Source organism: Heterodontus francisci, chromosome 6, assembly GCF_036365525.1.
Source record: "Heterodontus francisci isolate sHetFra1 chromosome 6, sHetFra1.hap1, whole genome shotgun sequence".
Taxonomy (NCBI): Eukaryota; Metazoa; Chordata; class Chondrichthyes; order Heterodontiformes; family Heterodontidae; genus Heterodontus; species Heterodontus francisci.
The window spans coordinates 8,690,594-8,707,538 of NC_090376.1; the positions used below are offsets into that span (position 1 = coordinate 8,690,594).

Sequence of the window (16,945 nt, forward strand, 5' to 3'; positions counted from 1 at the left end):
TGATTGCCCTTGAGAAGGTGGTGGTGAGCTGCCTTCTTGAACCGCTGCAGTCCGTGTGGTGTAGGTATACCCACAGTGCTGTTAGGAAGGGAGTTCCAGGATTTTGACCCAGCGACAGTGAAGGAACGGCGATATAGTTCCAAGTCAGGATGGTATGTGACTTGGAGGGGAACTTGCAGGTGGTGGTGTTCCCATGCATTTGCTACCCTTGTCCTTCTAGTTGGTAGAGGTCGTGGGTTTGGAAGGTGCTGTCGAAGGAGCCTTGGTGCGTTGCTGCAGTGCATCTTTTAGATGATACACACTGCTGTCACTGTGCGTCGGTGGTGGAGGGAGTGAATGTTTGTGGATGGGGTGCCAATCAAGCGGGCTGCATTGTCCTAGATGTTGTTGAGCTTCTTGAATGTTGTTAGAGCTGCACCCATTCAGGCAAGTGGAGAGTATTCCATCACACTGTTGACTTGTGCCTTGAGGATGGTGGACAGCTTTGGGGAGTCAGGAGGCGAGTTGCTCGCCGCAGGATTTCTAGCCTCTGACCTGCTTTTGTAGCTACTGTATTTATATGGCTACTCCAGTTCAGTTTCTGGTCAATGGTAGCCCCTAGGCTGTTGATAGTGGAGGATTCAGCGATGGTAATGCCATTGAATGACAAGGGGAGAGGGTTAGATTCTCTCTTGTTGGAGATGGTCATTGCCTGGCACTTGTGTGGCCCGAATGTTACTTGCCACTTATCATCCAAAGCCTGGACATTGTCCAAGTCTTGTTGCATTTTTACACAGCCTGCTTCAGTATCTGAGGAGTTGTGAATGGTGCTGAACATTGTGCAATCATCAGCAAACATTTCCACTATAATTGAAGGAAGGACATTATAATTGAAGGAAGGTCATTGATGAAGCAGCTGAAGATGGTTGGGCCAATGACACTACCCTGAGGAACTCCTGCAGTGATGTCCTGGAGCTCAAATGATTGACTTCCGACAACCACAACCATCTTCCTTTGCGCTAGGTATGACTCCAACCACTGGAGAGTTTTTCCCCCTGATTCCTATTGACTCCAGTTTTGCTAGGGCTCCTTGATGCCATACTCTGTCAAATGCTGTCTTGATGTCAAGGGCAGTCACTCTCACCTCACCTCTGGAGTTCAGCTCTTTTGTCCATGTTTGAACCAAGGCTGTAATGAAGTCAGGAGCTGAGTGGCCCTGGCGGAACCCAAACTGAGCGTCACTGAGCAGGTTATTGCTAAGCAAGTGCCGTTTGATGGCACTGTTGATGACACCTTCCATCACTTTATTGATGATTGAGAGTGGGCTGATGGGGCAGTAATTGGCCGGGTTGGACTTGTCCTGCTTTTTGTGTACAGGACATACCTGGGCAATTTTCCACATTGCTGGGTAGACGCCAGTATTGTAGCTGTACTGGAACAGCTTGGCTAGGGGTGTGGCAAGTTCTGGAGCACAGGTCTTCAGTACTATTGCCGGAATGTTGTCAGGGCCCATAGCCTTTGCAGTATCCAGTGCCTTCAGTCGTTTCTTGACATTACGCAGAGTGAATCGAATTGGCTGAAATCTGGCATCTGTGATGCTGGGGACTTCAGGAGGAGGCCAAGATGGATCATCAACTCAGCACTTCTAGATGAAGATTGTTGCAAATGCTTCAGCCTAGTCTTTCTCACTGATGTGCTGAGCTCCCCCATCATTGAGGATGGGGATATTTGTGGAGCCAACTCCTCCAGTTAGTTGTTTAATTGTCCACCACCATTCATGGCTGGATGTGGCAGGACTGCAGAGCTTGGATCTGATCTGTTAGTTATGGGATCGCTTAGCTCTGTCTATCGCATGCTGCTTATGCAGTTTGGCACGCAGATAGTCTTGTGCTGTAGCCAGGTTGACACCTCATTTTGAGGTATGCCTGGTGCTGCTCCTGGCATGCCCTCCTGCACTCTTCATTGAACCAGGGTTGGTCTCCTGGCTTGATGGTAATGGTATCGTGGGGGATATGCCGGGCCATGAGGTTACAGATTGTGGCTCTTCCCAATTAACTTCCCAGGCTTCCATTTTCGCCCTTCTCTGCAGAAATATCTTGGGGCTATGATGTACACAAGCATTTGGCAAAGGATGGGAGGCATCGGTTTAAATCCTGGAGTTTAGTTCACTGGGAACAAAAGAACCTAATTTTTTTTTCTCCATCCCACCTGATCTCTCTTTTTGAGATTAAAAACAAGAAGTGCTGGAAATACTCAGCAGGTCTGGCAGCATCTGCGGAGAGCGAAGCAGAGTTGACGTTTCATCAGAACCTCTTTTTGAGGATTTGACTCTTTCTCACCACCGCCCCACCCCATCTCCCCCAAAACCAATTGCTTCTGGCATCCAGTGTGTCTTGAGTCTCATTTCCCTTCCTTTTTGCTGCAAACTATGTGTGTTTGTGTGTATATTAGGTCCATGATTGGAAGGCAGAGGATCTAGGTTAGCATTTTGGTGCAGTGCAGAGGGAGTGCTCATTGTTGGAGATGCGGTCTTTCAGTTAAACCAAATCCTCATCTAGTTCAAATGGCTGCTAAACATCCTGTGGCACTATTTGAAGAAGAGCATGCTGATCTGAATGTGTCATGGTCAATATTCCTCCTCAACCAACATCATCATAAATGAGATTAGCTCGTCCTTTATCTCACTGCTGTTTCTGAGACTTTGTTTCTATGTTTGACCACAGCATTTCAAAAGTATTTTGTTGTATGTTTAGCACTTTTGAGACATTTCTGAAAGATGCGTTGAAGAGTCGTATAGCTGCAAGCTTTCTTTCTTTGATTAACATCTGGTATATTTTTCAAAAATTTTTGAACAGATGAAATAAAAATGGACGAGACAATAGCAGGGCAGCAGGAGGAACCTGAAAGGGCCACGGAGTCAAATCCAGCATCTCCACCCACATCTACCTCTCCAGAACACGAGGAAAAAGTACAGACAGCCAAGAAAGAGCAGCACGTCGATGGCTCAAAGGCAGAACAGACTGTTAAGATAGAGCAGCCTGTGTCCAAAAACAGTGATGGGAAAAGTGAAGATACCAAAGAGAACAACCTCGAGAAAATTAGTAAACTAACTGAAGGACCTGGCAAAGTAGAAGCGATGAGTCTGAAAGGCTCGGGTGATGCCAAAGGTGACACTGATAAGTTGACATCTGTAAACCGTGAGAAACTGGAAATTAACATCAAGGTGGAACCTCTTGACGAGGTTAAAGAGAAATCCTCGGAAGAGCTTGAACGGGCCCTGAAAAATGTCAAGCAGGCGAAACTTCCCGTGAAAAAGCGTGAAATTAAATTGACTGAGGATTACGACAGCTCAGTAAAGGGGCCCCTGAGCAAATTCATGACCCCTGTCAAAGAGCCATTAAAAGAAGGAATGAAAGCGGAAGTCGAGGCAGTAAAACAAGCCTCTGAGGAAAAGGTAGAAGGAAAGCAGCTGGTGAACGGTGAGATAGCTGCTCGGCCCCAGATGAACAACCACAAAACTGAAGAGGGAAAAATGGAGGCTTCTGCTGCAGAGAAGGCGGAACAGAAGAACCAGGACCCTGAAGCCACGCACTCAACTAAAGAGGAGGAAAACGGCATCAACGGATCAAATAAGCAGGACTCTGATTTGCCACTGAACCTTAATCGGGAGAATCACGCAATTACAAATAAAGTTGAGGTAAACCAGGACTGCACAACGAAAGAGAAAGCTGCAGACCAGGATCTCCCAGAGCTTGAAAAATCTACTGAGGAAGCCAGGCCAAAACGTGAGGAGGAAGATTCTTCAAAGGGTTCCATAGGCACCAACTTCTCTGACAAGGGAGCCATGGACACAAAACAGTCAAGTTTCACCAAAGGCGTGGAAGAGGACTGCACCAATAAGGTACCAGTGAGGAGAACACGATCCTCCATGAGGCAGCAGATGCTGGGGAAGACTTTGGAGGAAGAAACACCCCAGAAAGTTGAGCAGGCGGAAGAGAAACAGGAGACCGAGCCCAATGAAACAAGGTGCTTAAGGAGGTCTCTGAGAATATCCAAACCCACTGTGAAAGTGACAGAAAATCAGGAGAAGAAAGCGAGCAAGAGGCAAGAAGAATTAGCAGCTCCAAGTCCAGATAGGGTTGAGAACCAGAGAAAGGTGGAGAAAGATTCAAAAGGAGCAAAGGTAAAGTGATGTGATTTAAAAAAAAAATCAAAAATATTGTTCTGTCTCTTTTTACTTCATTCATATAACGTGGTAAGGACAGCATTTATTGCCCTTCCTGAATTGCCCTTGAGAAGGTGGTGAGCCACCCACTTGAATACAACTGAATGGCTTGCTTGGCCATTTGAGGGCAGTTAAGAGTCAGCCACATTGCTGTGGGTCTGGAGTCTCATATAGGCTACACTGGTTAAGGATGACAGATTTCCCTCCCTAAAGGAAATTAGTGAACTAGATGAGTTTTTACAACATTTGATAGTTCCATGGCATCATTACCGGCACAGTGGCGCAGTGGTTAGCACCGCAGCCTCGCAGCTCCAGCGACCCGGGTTCAATTCTGGGTACTGCCTGTGTGGAGTTTGCAAGTTCTCCCTGTGTCTGTGTGGGTTTTCTCCGGGTGCTCCGGTTTCCTCCCACAAGCCAAAAGACTTGCAGGTTAGTAGGCAAATTGGCCATTATAAATTGCCCCTAGTATAGGCAGGTGGTAGGGAAATATAGGGACAGGTGGGGATGTGGTAGGAATATGGGATTAGTGTATATGGGTGGTTGATGGTCGGCACAGACTCGATGGGCCGAAGGGCCTGTTTCAGTGCTGTATCTCTAAACTAAACTAAACTAGCTTTCAATTCCAGATTTTTATTAATTAAATTTAAATTCCACCAGCTGCTATTATGGGATTTGAGCCCATGTCCCCAGTACATTAACCTGGACCTCTTGATTACTAGTCCAGTGACATTATCACAACACCACTGTCTCCCTATAACATAACTGCTATCTACTGTGCTCACTGTGTGTTTAGGTAATAGAAGTGAACAAAGAGTAAACACGCGTTCCAAAATGCAAGTCCTGTGAAACAGAACTTGTAATGAGGTGTATAGTATTGCCAAGCTAGAGAGAATTGCATTTCAGTCTAGTTTGCTTCCAAAAGAGTGATTTTAAGTGACAGCTGGGTTACAGGAGTCAGCAGAGATTTGAAAAGCCCATAGAAGCTTACAGCACAGAAAAGTGCCATTCAGCCTATCGTGTCTGTGCCAGCTCTGTGGTAGTACTGTTCAAATGCAGTCATAGTGCCCTGCCTCATCCCCATAGCTATATATCTTCGCCGTTCATTATTCCCTTAATGTGCAGTAGTCTGTGTCTCCAGTATTGCCTCTGTCAAAACATTCCATGCTTTGAAGAATTCTCTGTGTAAGGTAGATCTTGCTGGCTTACTGGGTGAATGGACTATGTAGGATGGGCACTAGAAGGTCTCAGGGTTGATCTTTGTTGAATTCACTGATCTCCACCGTGGTGGTAGTTAAGCTATATTTGGGGCCTGGTGCTCCTGAACTTGGGAAGGGGGTGGGAGTAATCAATCAGAGTTCCCCTGCTCATTCCTTTTGTGATATTTTCTGGAAAAGGGTGGGCAGGATTAAGCTTGATGCATTTTCATTGAATTGTCTGCTGGCACTCAGGCTCCAGACTGATGCATGAAAAGCTTGGAAAGAATTGTGAACTGATAACCAAATATCTCTCAGTGAAAAGACATGGGAAAAACACATATTGGGAGTGGAAGGGGGAATAAAGTGGAAAGCAGATTGAAGCTAGTTAGTTACAGTTGAAGTTGCTAACGACATTGTTCTGACTCCTCGAGGCAGCAATGGCTGAACATAAAATTAACACTGCTGGCTGTCCTTTCTGATGGGTGCGGGTACAAGCAAATAAGCTTAGCAACCGCCCCCCCAATGCAGACCAGCAGCATGAGTCACAGAAGGGCTGTATGTTGCAATGGTAAAGAACCTATTAATACATTTTTAGAATGTATTCTGTGGATGCAAGTATTGCCAGCATTTATTACAGAGCCCTAGTCGTCTTTGAGAAGGTGATTGGCCACCTTCATGAACTGATGCAAGCCGTGTGGTGAAGGCGCACCCAAAGCACTGTTATTTAGGGAGTACTAGGATTTTAACCCAGCGACGATGAAGGAACAGTCAATTATATGTCCAGATCAGGGGAGTGCGAGGGAACTTAGACTGATGGCATACCCATGCACCTGCCTCCCTTGTGGTGGAGATTGCAGGTTTAGACCTAATGTAATGCTTCCCTTTTTGCATGTGATGTGCACTGTTTTCAACTGGTAGATGAGTGTTTTGTGCAAGGAAAAAAGAATTGCTGTATTTCCAGGTGTGTAAAGATTGCTTTAAATTCTTCACGTTTCTGTTGGACTGCCACTGTGCTGATCCACATGGTGATATGTGACTCAGCAGATTGTGAACAGATTTAGTTTAAGGCTTGCTTCTGACCATCTCATGTTGACATTACAGCGCAAGTGTAAATCCAGCAGGAGAGCAAGATGGACCAAATCGAGGGGCAGACGCAGACCCCAGGAGTCGAGTGAAGAGAGCGAGAGCACCCAGGAAGATGATGAAGGTGGTGAGGAGGAAGAGGAAGGAGGGCCACCAGAAGATGATGAGCCCTGTAAAAAATGTGGCTTATCTAATCACCCTGAATTGGTAGGTCTCACTGGTTAGGGACTGAGTTGATTGCTTGTTTTTCATTGCCCCTATTTATTTTTTGCTTGTTTAAGAAGACAATGACATGCTGGACTGCATTTTCAAGGGCATGTTCCCAACACTACATATAAAAGACTGGTAATTCAGTGAAGGGGTAGTATAGCCAGCATTGTAGACATAATTTCTTTGTTCAAACTTGTCAACTTAATCGTCGTGGATTATGAAAGCTGAAATATATTACAAATGTCTTGCATATTTGTTTTTGAATTGTGAATGGATTAATGAATTTTCTGCCATGTTATGTCTGCTGATGCATTTGTAACCTGCTTAAATCTGCAGCTGCACCATGCGTTCTTTAGCCCTAGTGTGAAGCAAGGACAGTCTATGCTGGGTTCTACCCAGAACTGGAAAGAGACCAATCTAGTTCCCAATCCAATTGACAAATATTTATGATACTATTTTGTTGGGCAGAGGATGTGATGCAGTTGCAGCATTGGGCTAAGAAAAGGGAAAATGGGCTCCTGCTCCTGACTGCTGATCAGTTGACCTCAGCTACAAACCTATGCTTAGAGGTATCAGGTGAGATCAAGTCGAATAGCCTTAAAGCCATTGCTGTCTAGACTCACATGCGTTATAGTGACTTGGGTGAAGTACAGTTGTCTGTGGAATCTTGTCCCAGCATCTGTGGAGAGAGAAACAGAGTTAACATTTCAGGTGAATCACCTTTCATCAGCACTGGAAAAAGTTAGAAATGTAACCGGTTTTATGCAAGTACCTTGTCCCATTACCATCTCCTTTTGCCCTTGAAATAGAGAAGGGTAAATGTCAATGAGGCAGAGTTGCTGCTCAATAATTGTGTAAATCGTTTTCCCTAGATTCTGTTGTGTGACTCTTGTGACAGTGGTTATCATACGGCTTGTCTACGACCTCCATTGATGACGATCCCTGATGGAGAATGGTTCTGCCCACCCTGCCAACATGTAAGTAACTACTTTCATGCGGGGCATTGCTACAGTGAGATTTAAAACTGGGCAATGACTTGCTTTCAGTCTTTTTTTTTCATTTGTTCCAAGAAATGAGGTGATTCTAGCAAGACTGCTTTATCACCCATCCTCTAGTTTCCTTGAGAAGATGATTGATGTCTGAGTAATTATTTGAGAACTTGACAGAGTAGAAGCTTAAGAGGCTGCTTCCCCTGACTGGAGAGTCTAGAACTAAGGGGTCATAGTCTCAGGATAAGGGATCAGCCAATTAGGGCTGAGATGAGAAATTTCTTCACTGAGGGTTGTGAATCTTTACAATCTGTACCTCAGAGAGCTGTGAATGCTCGGTTGATGTATTTCTGGGCAGCATGGGAATCGAGGGATATGGGGTTAAGGTGGGAAAGTGAATTTGATGTAGAAGACACGATCTTATTGAAAAACAGAGCAGGCTCAAGCGACCATATGGCCTACTCCTGCTCCTATTCATTGTGCTCTTATTCTTAGCCAGACTGGCCTATATGTGACTCCAGTCGTAAAACTAATCCCTAATGTCAAGAGGGCAAATTACAATAACAAAGAAAGGGAAAGGCTTGAACTCTTCAAACCTTGAAAAGTGACAGCAAAGAGAAGATCTGTAGAGAGGTGAGAGTAAATTCTGACACAACTTCAGATTGAAGCACAAGAGTAGGAAAACCCGGCACAAGTGGCAAAAGGCAAAATTAGCATGAATGCCCAGAAGCTGCTTATTCTGAGTGATGTACAATGGAATAGAAATTTGAGAAGATAATCAGTTTAGAAATCAGCTGATGTATTTTAAAAGTGGCCACCTTAGGCTTAGGAATGGCTGAGCCAGGATGGGTTGAATGGTTTTTGCCCCCATATGTAATTATCTTGTGATTCCCTTGTTGAAAACTACAGTAATATTGGTGTGCACATGAAGGGAAAGGCTATTTGTCAAAAGATGTGCTGTTATATTGTTATGTTACTGCCACACAAAATATGTTTCTTAGTATGGTTATTTACTTCTGTATGTGGGAAATGTGCGACTGTACAAAAAGTTGTCCCCTTTTTATTGTTTGCAGAAACTTCTGTGTGAAAAACTAGAAGAACAATTGCAAAATATAGATGTGATGATAAAAAAGAAGGAAAGAGCAGAGAGAAGGTAAAAAAAAAAAAAATTCTGGACTGCATTAACCAGTTATAGAGACTTGGAATTCTAGTTGTGAAATCAATGAAATGGAAAATCGAGCAGGCAGAACCTCAAGCAACTGATCCACTGCTACTTGTTATGTGCTCCTGCTCAAGTTGAGTTTTGCTGCCCATGTGTTGCTACACCTCCAGTCTGCAATCCTGTCTCCTTATTTTGTCCAAGCCTCTATTTTATATCTAATTTTATTCAAACTACTTCAGACATTGTTTCGAATTTTCCTTTCTTTGTTCCTCTTCAAGCTGCAACTAAGCCTTTCCACAACCTACCCCGCCTCCTCCCTATGTTCAGAAGGGAGATTCAGCTTTTCTAGTATCCATTTTTTCTCAGGATCTCAAAATAGTGGGACGCCTATTTCCCCTCCCCCGCCCTCCCCCCTTCCACCACTCCCATCCCCGGTCCTGCCTTTCCACCTGCAAGCAACATGTTTGACATCCAAATAAAGTTTCTAATTCTCCTGCCACAATAAGAAACTGAAAGGATGGTGGAAGCAGATCCATTAGTAAACTTCAAAAGGGAATTGGATAAATACTTGAAGGATAAAAATTTGCAGAGCCGAGGGAAAAGAGTACAGGGTGAATTTGAACTAATCAGATAGTTCTTTCAAAAAGCCGGCACAGCCATAATGGGCCGAATAGCCACCTGTGCTGCACTGCAGCATTCAGTGATTCTAATTCAATTACCCCTTAATCTTGTATACTCAAGGGAATACAATCCTAGTTTATGCAACTTTCAAAAGATATAGGGAGCAAATAAAAGTGGGAGTAACCTCAGGGGCTTGTGGAGTAAAATACTGACACTGTTTCTGTGATTCTTTAGGTCTTATCAAACGTAAGCTTCACATCACTGAATCGTCTATTGCTGGTTTTATCTCATCCTTTTTGCTCCTTCCAACCTCGGTGATGTCTTTCAGTAATTCCTCAGTCTTGGTTTAAAACATGTGCTAGGTGAATCATTTATTGAAGTGTAGGTTTTCTGATTTGAAAAGACGTTGGTAAAAAATGGTGCACTCCTCCTTTTGCAGGAAAGAGAGGCTGGCCTTTGTGGGAATTAATGTGGAAAATATCATTACCCCAAAAGTAAGTATGTTTTAAATACGGTAAGGGTTTAAAAAAAGCAAAGATTGGACTTCATGGGGCTATTTTAAAAAATTAAGAAATTAATGCATATGTAGAGGTTGAAGATTTATGCTGTCACGTTTAAATTCAGAGTCAAAAGCTTGAGGTTTCAAAATTAAAAAAAAAAGGCTCATCTGAAGTAGAACCTTAAAAAGTGCTGGAAATACACAATAGGTCAGTCAGTATCTGAAAGAGAAAAGACAAGGTTGTTTAAAGTGGGGTCTATGTCTGAACAATTCTGAAGGTACATCTCACCTGAACATTAGTTTAATTTTTTTTGCTTTCTGATGCTGACTTATTTGTCTCTGCTTTTTCTGGGTTTATTCCAAAATCTTTAGCTCATTATTACAGGGCTGAATCACTGCGTTTTTCTTTTAAATTAGTATCTGCTCCCAGAGGGGCACGCCAATAGATGTGTCTCCTGCCAGAAATTGTGTGAAGGTCTGGTGAGGGCAAGTTCAAGCTCGTTGTGATGCTAATTAGCTCACCGATTCTCACTGTCTAGACTGACACGAGGGGAGGGCAGAGCAATGGATTGGCTGGGGAGGAAAGATGAGACAAAAGACCAAGAATTGCGACTGACTTACTGTCCTATTGTGTTCCACTGAGAGAGATGTGGGGTAGGGAAATGGTGAAGCAGCACCCTCCAGGTATAAGATGTGGAAAGAGGTACGTATCTTGTGAGCTGATGTACAAAAGCAAAATATTGCGGATGCTGGAAATCTGAAATAAAAATAGAAGAGGCTGGAAATACTCAGATAAGGCAGCATCTGTCTGTGAATGACCTTTCATCAGAACTGGAAAAAGTTAAAAATGTAACAGGTTTTATGCAAGTACCTGTCCCATTACCATCTCCTTTTGGCTTTCCCCATCATTCCTTCTATCATTTAATCTCTCCTGCCCTTCACCCGATCACAGACCTTTCCTTTTTTGTTCTTTCCTCCCCCCACCTTTCCCTACCTCTGTACTTGCATAAAAGCTGTTGCATGTTTTTTTTTCTCCAGTTCTGATGAAAGGTCATTGCCTTGGAATATTAACTCTGTTTCTCTCCCCACAGATGCTGCCAGACCTGCTGAGTATTTCCAGCATTTTCTGTTATTTGTGAATTGATGTAATGGATTTCCATACTAGTTGCACTTTGTATTACAAACCTATAACTCACCACTATTTAATACTTTTTTTTCTCAGGATTTAGTACCCGAAGAACCAGAAATAAAAGATTTCAAATCTTTGGAAAGGCGTTCAGGCAGGACACGGAGATCTATTAATTACAGGTAAGGCTTTGTTTGCTTGTGCTAAGTGTCATTTACTGTGTAGTGTTCAAAAGAGAAAATGCAATTGTGCATTTATCTCTCCCTCTCACCTAGTAGATAAATGCACACTCGGCTATGGTTCTGGGCCATAGAGATCAGGGTGATCCTAGACCCTGTTCCTAGTTCTCCATTCTATGTGAATGAGCCAGCTTTTTCTTCTGTTGAACATTGGCAAAAATTGCCTTAGTCAGCTCCTGCCTGACACTTCATCCCCTTGCCCCCAACTCCATGTCTCTGCTTTGCTGCCCACTCAGTTTGTACCAGAGATATGCAACCTTTATGCCTGGTTTGGCCCACAGCTGAGAATGAAACCCCCCCCCCCCCGACTCTTTTTTCTTCCCCTGCTTACTCCAACTCATCCCCACTTGAACAGCCTCTTCAAAACCCATATCTTGGACCATGTTATCAATCAACTAATTTTACAGCTGGCTAGGTTCATTTTGCTCCTTGTGATATTGTATCATATCAAAGTGCAGTGCAAGTGCGCTACCCGGAAGTGAAACATACTATTACAGTTTTGATCATAGATTTGCAATTGAAAAGTTCCTCTTTTGTCAGGCTGAAAAGTTCTAATCAAAGATATATCCTTTTTGGTTGAGGGAGCGAAGAGCTATCTGCATTTAAAGTAATTGGAAAATGTTCAAATAATGTGGGGTTAAACATCATTTGCTGATTTCAAGGTTTGTGGAAAGCATTTAATTAAAAATAAAGAACATTTATATAGCGCCAATAAATTAGTTTTGAAGTGTAGTCACTGTTATGTAAGCAAAGAAGGTAGTTAGTTTGAGCACAGCAAGATCCCACAAACAGTATTTGAGATAAATGACCAGCTAATGTGTTTTGGTAGCATTAGTCAATGGATTGGTTAGTGAGCATTAAGGATTTTTCCCCTTCTAAAATTGGGCAATGGTTTAAAGTAGAACCGGGAAACTATAAAGTACTATAGATACAGGTAGCTCAGGAGTCCCAGAAGTGCATCTTGCTCTCAAACTCTTATTCAGTTCTGAATACTGGTGAGAGAGATGGTTTCTCTGGGGAGTGCAGCCAGAGCCAAGTCCACAGCAGCACAGCTGGTTCAGCTGTACAGGGGGGACCAGAGGAAGATAGGGAAAGCAATAGTGATAGGGGATTCAATAGTTGGGTTAGATAGGCGTTTCTACAGCTGCAGATGTGAATCCAGGATGCTATGTTTCCTCCTTGATGCCAGGGTCCAGGATGTCACTCAGTGGCTGCAGAGCACTCTGAGGGGGGTTGGGGTGAAGGTGAGCAGCCAGCAGTTGTAGTCCATATTGATACCAATGACATAGGTAGAAAGAGGGGTGAGGAACTGCGGCAGAGTTTAGGGCATGAGGCAAGAAACTAGCAAACAGGACCTTAAAGGTAGTAGTCTACGGATTACTCCCAGTGCCACATGCTAATGAGTATAGAAGTGGGAGGATAGAGCAGATGAATGTGTGGCTGGAGAGATAGTGCAGGAGGGGAGGGCTTTAGATTCCTGGGATATTGAGACCGGTTCTGGGGGAGATGGGACCTGAACAGAGCTGGGACAAATGTCCTTGTGGGGCAATTTGCTAGTGCTAACTTTTAAACTAGCTTGGCAGGGGAATGGGGAACACGAGGAAAAACAAGGTGCAAAAATAATTGGGAGAGATGGATAGCAGAAGAGTAAGAAATAGTAAGTTATTAGGTGGGGTCAGATTAAGAGGGAATGCAATAAGGCCTAAATTAGGTTTACTGTGCATGTATGTTAAGGCATGAGCTGCAGGCGTAGGTAGCCATGTGGGATTATGATGTTATGGTGATAACCGAGACCTGGCTCAAAAAAGAGCAGGAGTGAGCACTAAATATTCTTGATAACAGGGTGTTCAGGAAAAATAGGGAAGGAAAGAAAGGAGGAGAGATGGGATTTTTCAATAAGGGGAATATATTGCATTGCTGCAGAGAGAGGATGTCCCAAAGGGGTCAAGGACAGAATCTATTCGGTTAGAGCTAAGAAACAATAAAGGTACCATTACACTACTGGGTGTCTTCTAGAGGCCACCGACTAGTGGGAAAGATATAGAGGAATAAAACTGTAAGGAAATTAATGAGGTCCAAAAACTATACAGTTGTTATATAATTTTATAGATCAGTATGTTTCCGGTCTAGCGAGAAAGGAGGCATTGCTGGTTCTGGAGAATGAGGTGGGTCAAGTGGATCACTTGTCAGCAGGAGAACATTTCAGGGATAGTGATCATATCCAAACTAAACCCTATGAAACTATGGAAAGGGACAAGGAGCAAACCAGAGTAAAAATAATTAATTGATGGGGGGAGAACAGATCTAACCCAGGTAAATTAGACTCAGATTGAAGGCAAAGCTATTATGGAACAGTGGAGTGCCTTTAAAGAGATATTCGGGACAGTTGAGGTACATTCCCACAATGGGGGGGAAAGTAAGAAATGCGATGCCAGAGCTCCCTGGATGACAAAAGGGCTAGAGAGTAAGATGAGGCAGAAAAAGGGTGCATATGACAGGTATCAAAAGACAAGTAAGAGCCAGGCTGAATATAGAAAGTTCAAGGGGAAGTTAAAAAAACGAGAAACAAAGAGAGAGTATGAGAGGAGACTGACGGCTAATGAATAAGGGAATTCAAAAGTCGTCTTTAGGCATATAAATAGTGAAAGGTAAAAGAAGGAGTGGGGCAGATTAGGGATCAAAAAGGGGATTTACGCATGGAGGCAGAGGCTGAGGTAATAAGTGAGTACTTTGCATCAATCTTTACCATTGAGGAAGATGCTGCCAAAGTCATAGTAAAAGAGGTGGTAGTTGAGACGATGGGATTAAAATATGATAAAGAGGAGGTATTAGAAAGTCTAGCTGTACTTAAATTTGTTGATAAATTCCAAAGAACGGATGAGGTGCATCCAAGGATACTGAGGGAAATACGTGTGGAAATTGCGGAGGCACTGGCTATAATATTTCAATCCTCTGGGTGGTGGCAGAGGACTGAAGAATTGCAAATGTTGCACCCTTGTTCAAAAAAGATAGCCAGTCAGTTTAAACTCAGTAACAAGAAATGCTGGAATCACTCAGCAGGTCTGGCAGCATCTGTGGAAAGAGAAGCAGAGTTAACGTTTCGGGTCAGCGACCCTTCTTCGGAAGGTTCCGAAGAAGGGTCGCTGACCCGAAACGTTAACTCTGCTTCTCTTTCCACAGATGTTGCCAGACCTGCTGAGTGATTCCAGCATTTCTTGTTTTTGTTTCAGATTTCCAGCATCCGCAGTATTTTGCTTTTAGTTTAAACTCAGTGATGGGAAAGCTTTTAGAAACAGTAATCGTGGGCAAAATTAACAGTCACTTGGACAATTGTGGATTAATTAAGGAAAGCCAGCACGAATTTGCTAAGGGCAAATTGTGTTTAAATAATTTGATTGAGTTTTTTGATGAGGTTAATGCGATTAATGTGGTGTACATGGACTTCCAAAAAGCACTGCATAACAGGGTTGTCAATGAAGTTGAAGCCCATGGAAAAATGGGGACAGTGGCAGCATGGATATGAAATTGGCTGAGTGACAAGAAACAGAGAGTAGTGGTGAGCAGTTGTTTCTCGGAGGCAGGTATATAGCGGGGTCACACAGGGCTCAGTATTAGGACTATTGCTTTTCTCGATATATATCAATGACCTAAACTTGGGTGTGCAGGGCATAATGTCAAAATTTGCAGATGAGACAAAACTTGGAAGTATTGTTAATAGTGAGAAGGATAGTGATAAACTTCAAGAGGACATAGACTAGAGAAATGGGTGGACATGTGGCAGATGAAACTGAGTGCAGAGAAGTGTGAAGTGAACTGGGGCAAATTGATGTACAGACAGATTTGGGTGTTCAGGTCCATTGTTCCCTGAAGGTGGCAACGCAGGTCAATAGAGTGGTCAAGAAGGCATACGGCATGCTTTCCTTCATCGGACGGGGTATTGAGTACAAGAGTTGGCAGGTCATGTTACAGTTGTATAGGACTTTGGTTCGGCCACATTTGGAATACTGCATGCAGTTCTGGTCGCCACATTACCAAAAGGATGTGGATGCTTTGGAGAGGGTGCAGAGGAGGTTCACCAGGATGTTGCCTGGTATGGAGGGCGCTAGCTATGAAGAGAGGTTGAGTAGATTAGGATTATTTTCATTATAAAGACGGAGGTTGAGGGGGGACCTGATTGAGGTGTACAAAATCATGAGAGGTATAGACAGGGTGGATAGCAAGAAGCTTTTTCCCAGAGTGGGGGATTCAATTACAAGGGGACACGAGTTCAAAGTGAAAGGGGAAAAGTTTAAGGGGGATATGCGTGGAAAGTTCTTTACGCAGAGGGTGGTGGGTGCCTGGAACGCATTACCAGCGGAGGTGGTAGACGCGGGCACGATAGCGTCTTTTAAGATGTATCTAGACAGATACATGAATGGGCTGGAAGTAAAGAGATACAGACCCTTAGAAAATAGGCGACAGGTTTAGATAGAGGATCTGGATCGGCGTCGGCTTGGAGGGCCGGAGGGCCTGTTCCTGTGCTGTAATTTTCTTTGTTCTTTGATACATTTTGGTAGGAAGAACGAGGAGAATTAATATGAAAATAAAGGATACAATTCTAAAAGGGGTGCATTAACAGAGGGACCTGGGGTGTATGTGAACAAATCGTTGAAGGTAGCAGGGCAGGTTGAGAAAGCAGTTAATAAGCATTCAGGATCCTGGGCTTTATAAATAAAGATATAGAGTACAAATGCAAGGAAGTTATGGTGAACCTTTATTAAGCACTGGTTCAGCTTCAACTGAAGTATTGTGTCCAATTCTGGGCACCGTGCTTTAGGAAGGATGTGAAGGCGTTATTGAGGTTGCAGAAAAGATTTACAAGAATGGTTCCAGCGACGAGGGACTTTAGTAACATGGATAGATTGGAGAAGTTGGTGCTGTTCTCCTTGGAGAAGAGAAGGTCGAGAGAAATTTTGATAGATGTGTTCAAAATTATGAGTGCCTGAACAGAGTAGTTAGAGAGAAACCTTTCCCATTGGTAGAAGGGTCGAGAACCAGAGGACACTGCATGAGGGAAAATGTTTTTACGTAGCAAGTGGTTAGGATCTGGAATGTGCTGTCTGAGATTGTGTTGGAGGCAGATTCAATCATGGTATTTAAAGGGGAATTGGATAATTATCTGAGGAGAGAAAATTTGTAGGGCTGTGGGGAAAAGGTGGTAGGGGGTAGGTTTAGCTGAGTTGCTCTTGCAGAGAGCTGGCAGAGGCAAGACAGGCCGAATGACCACATCCTGTGTTGCAACCATTCAATGGTTATACTTTCTTACCTTCGTCAGGATGCTAAGAAAACTCTGTGTGCGTCCTTGAATATTTTGCCTCCATATTCAAGTTCCATTACAGCACTTGAGCACATTCTTATTTAGAGATACAACACTGAAACAGGCCCTTCGACCCACCAAGTCTGTGCCGACCAACAACCACCCATTTATACTAACCCGACAGTAATCCCATATTCCCTACCACCTACCTACACTAGGGGCAATTTACAATGGCCAATTTACCCATAAACCTGCAAGTCTTTGGCTGTGGGAGGAAACTGGCGCACCCGGCGAAAACCCACGCGGTCACAGGGAGAACT

The 16,945-nt window shown here is 43.6% G+C and overlaps 1 protein-coding gene across 4 annotated transcripts in view; it reads left to right on the forward strand.

Moving 5' to 3' along the window:
- The window catches only part of rsf1a (remodeling and spacing factor 1a), a 112,346-nt gene that overhangs the window by 66,833 nt on the left and 28,568 nt on the right, over positions 1-16,945 (forward strand). For all 4 annotated transcript variants that reach the window (XM_068033067.1, XM_068033070.1, XM_068033068.1 and 1 more), the window contains exons 6-11: positions 2,835-4,162; positions 6,502-6,690; positions 7,566-7,670; positions 8,756-8,835; positions 9,905-9,959; positions 11,187-11,272. In XM_068033067.1, the coding sequence (XP_067889168.1) occupies positions 2,835-4,162; positions 6,502-6,690; positions 7,566-7,670; positions 8,756-8,835; positions 9,905-9,959; positions 11,187-11,272 (1,843 nt within the window). The remainder of the gene's footprint in view (positions 1-2,834; positions 4,163-6,501; positions 6,691-7,565; positions 7,671-8,755; positions 8,836-9,904; positions 9,960-11,186; positions 11,273-16,945) is intronic.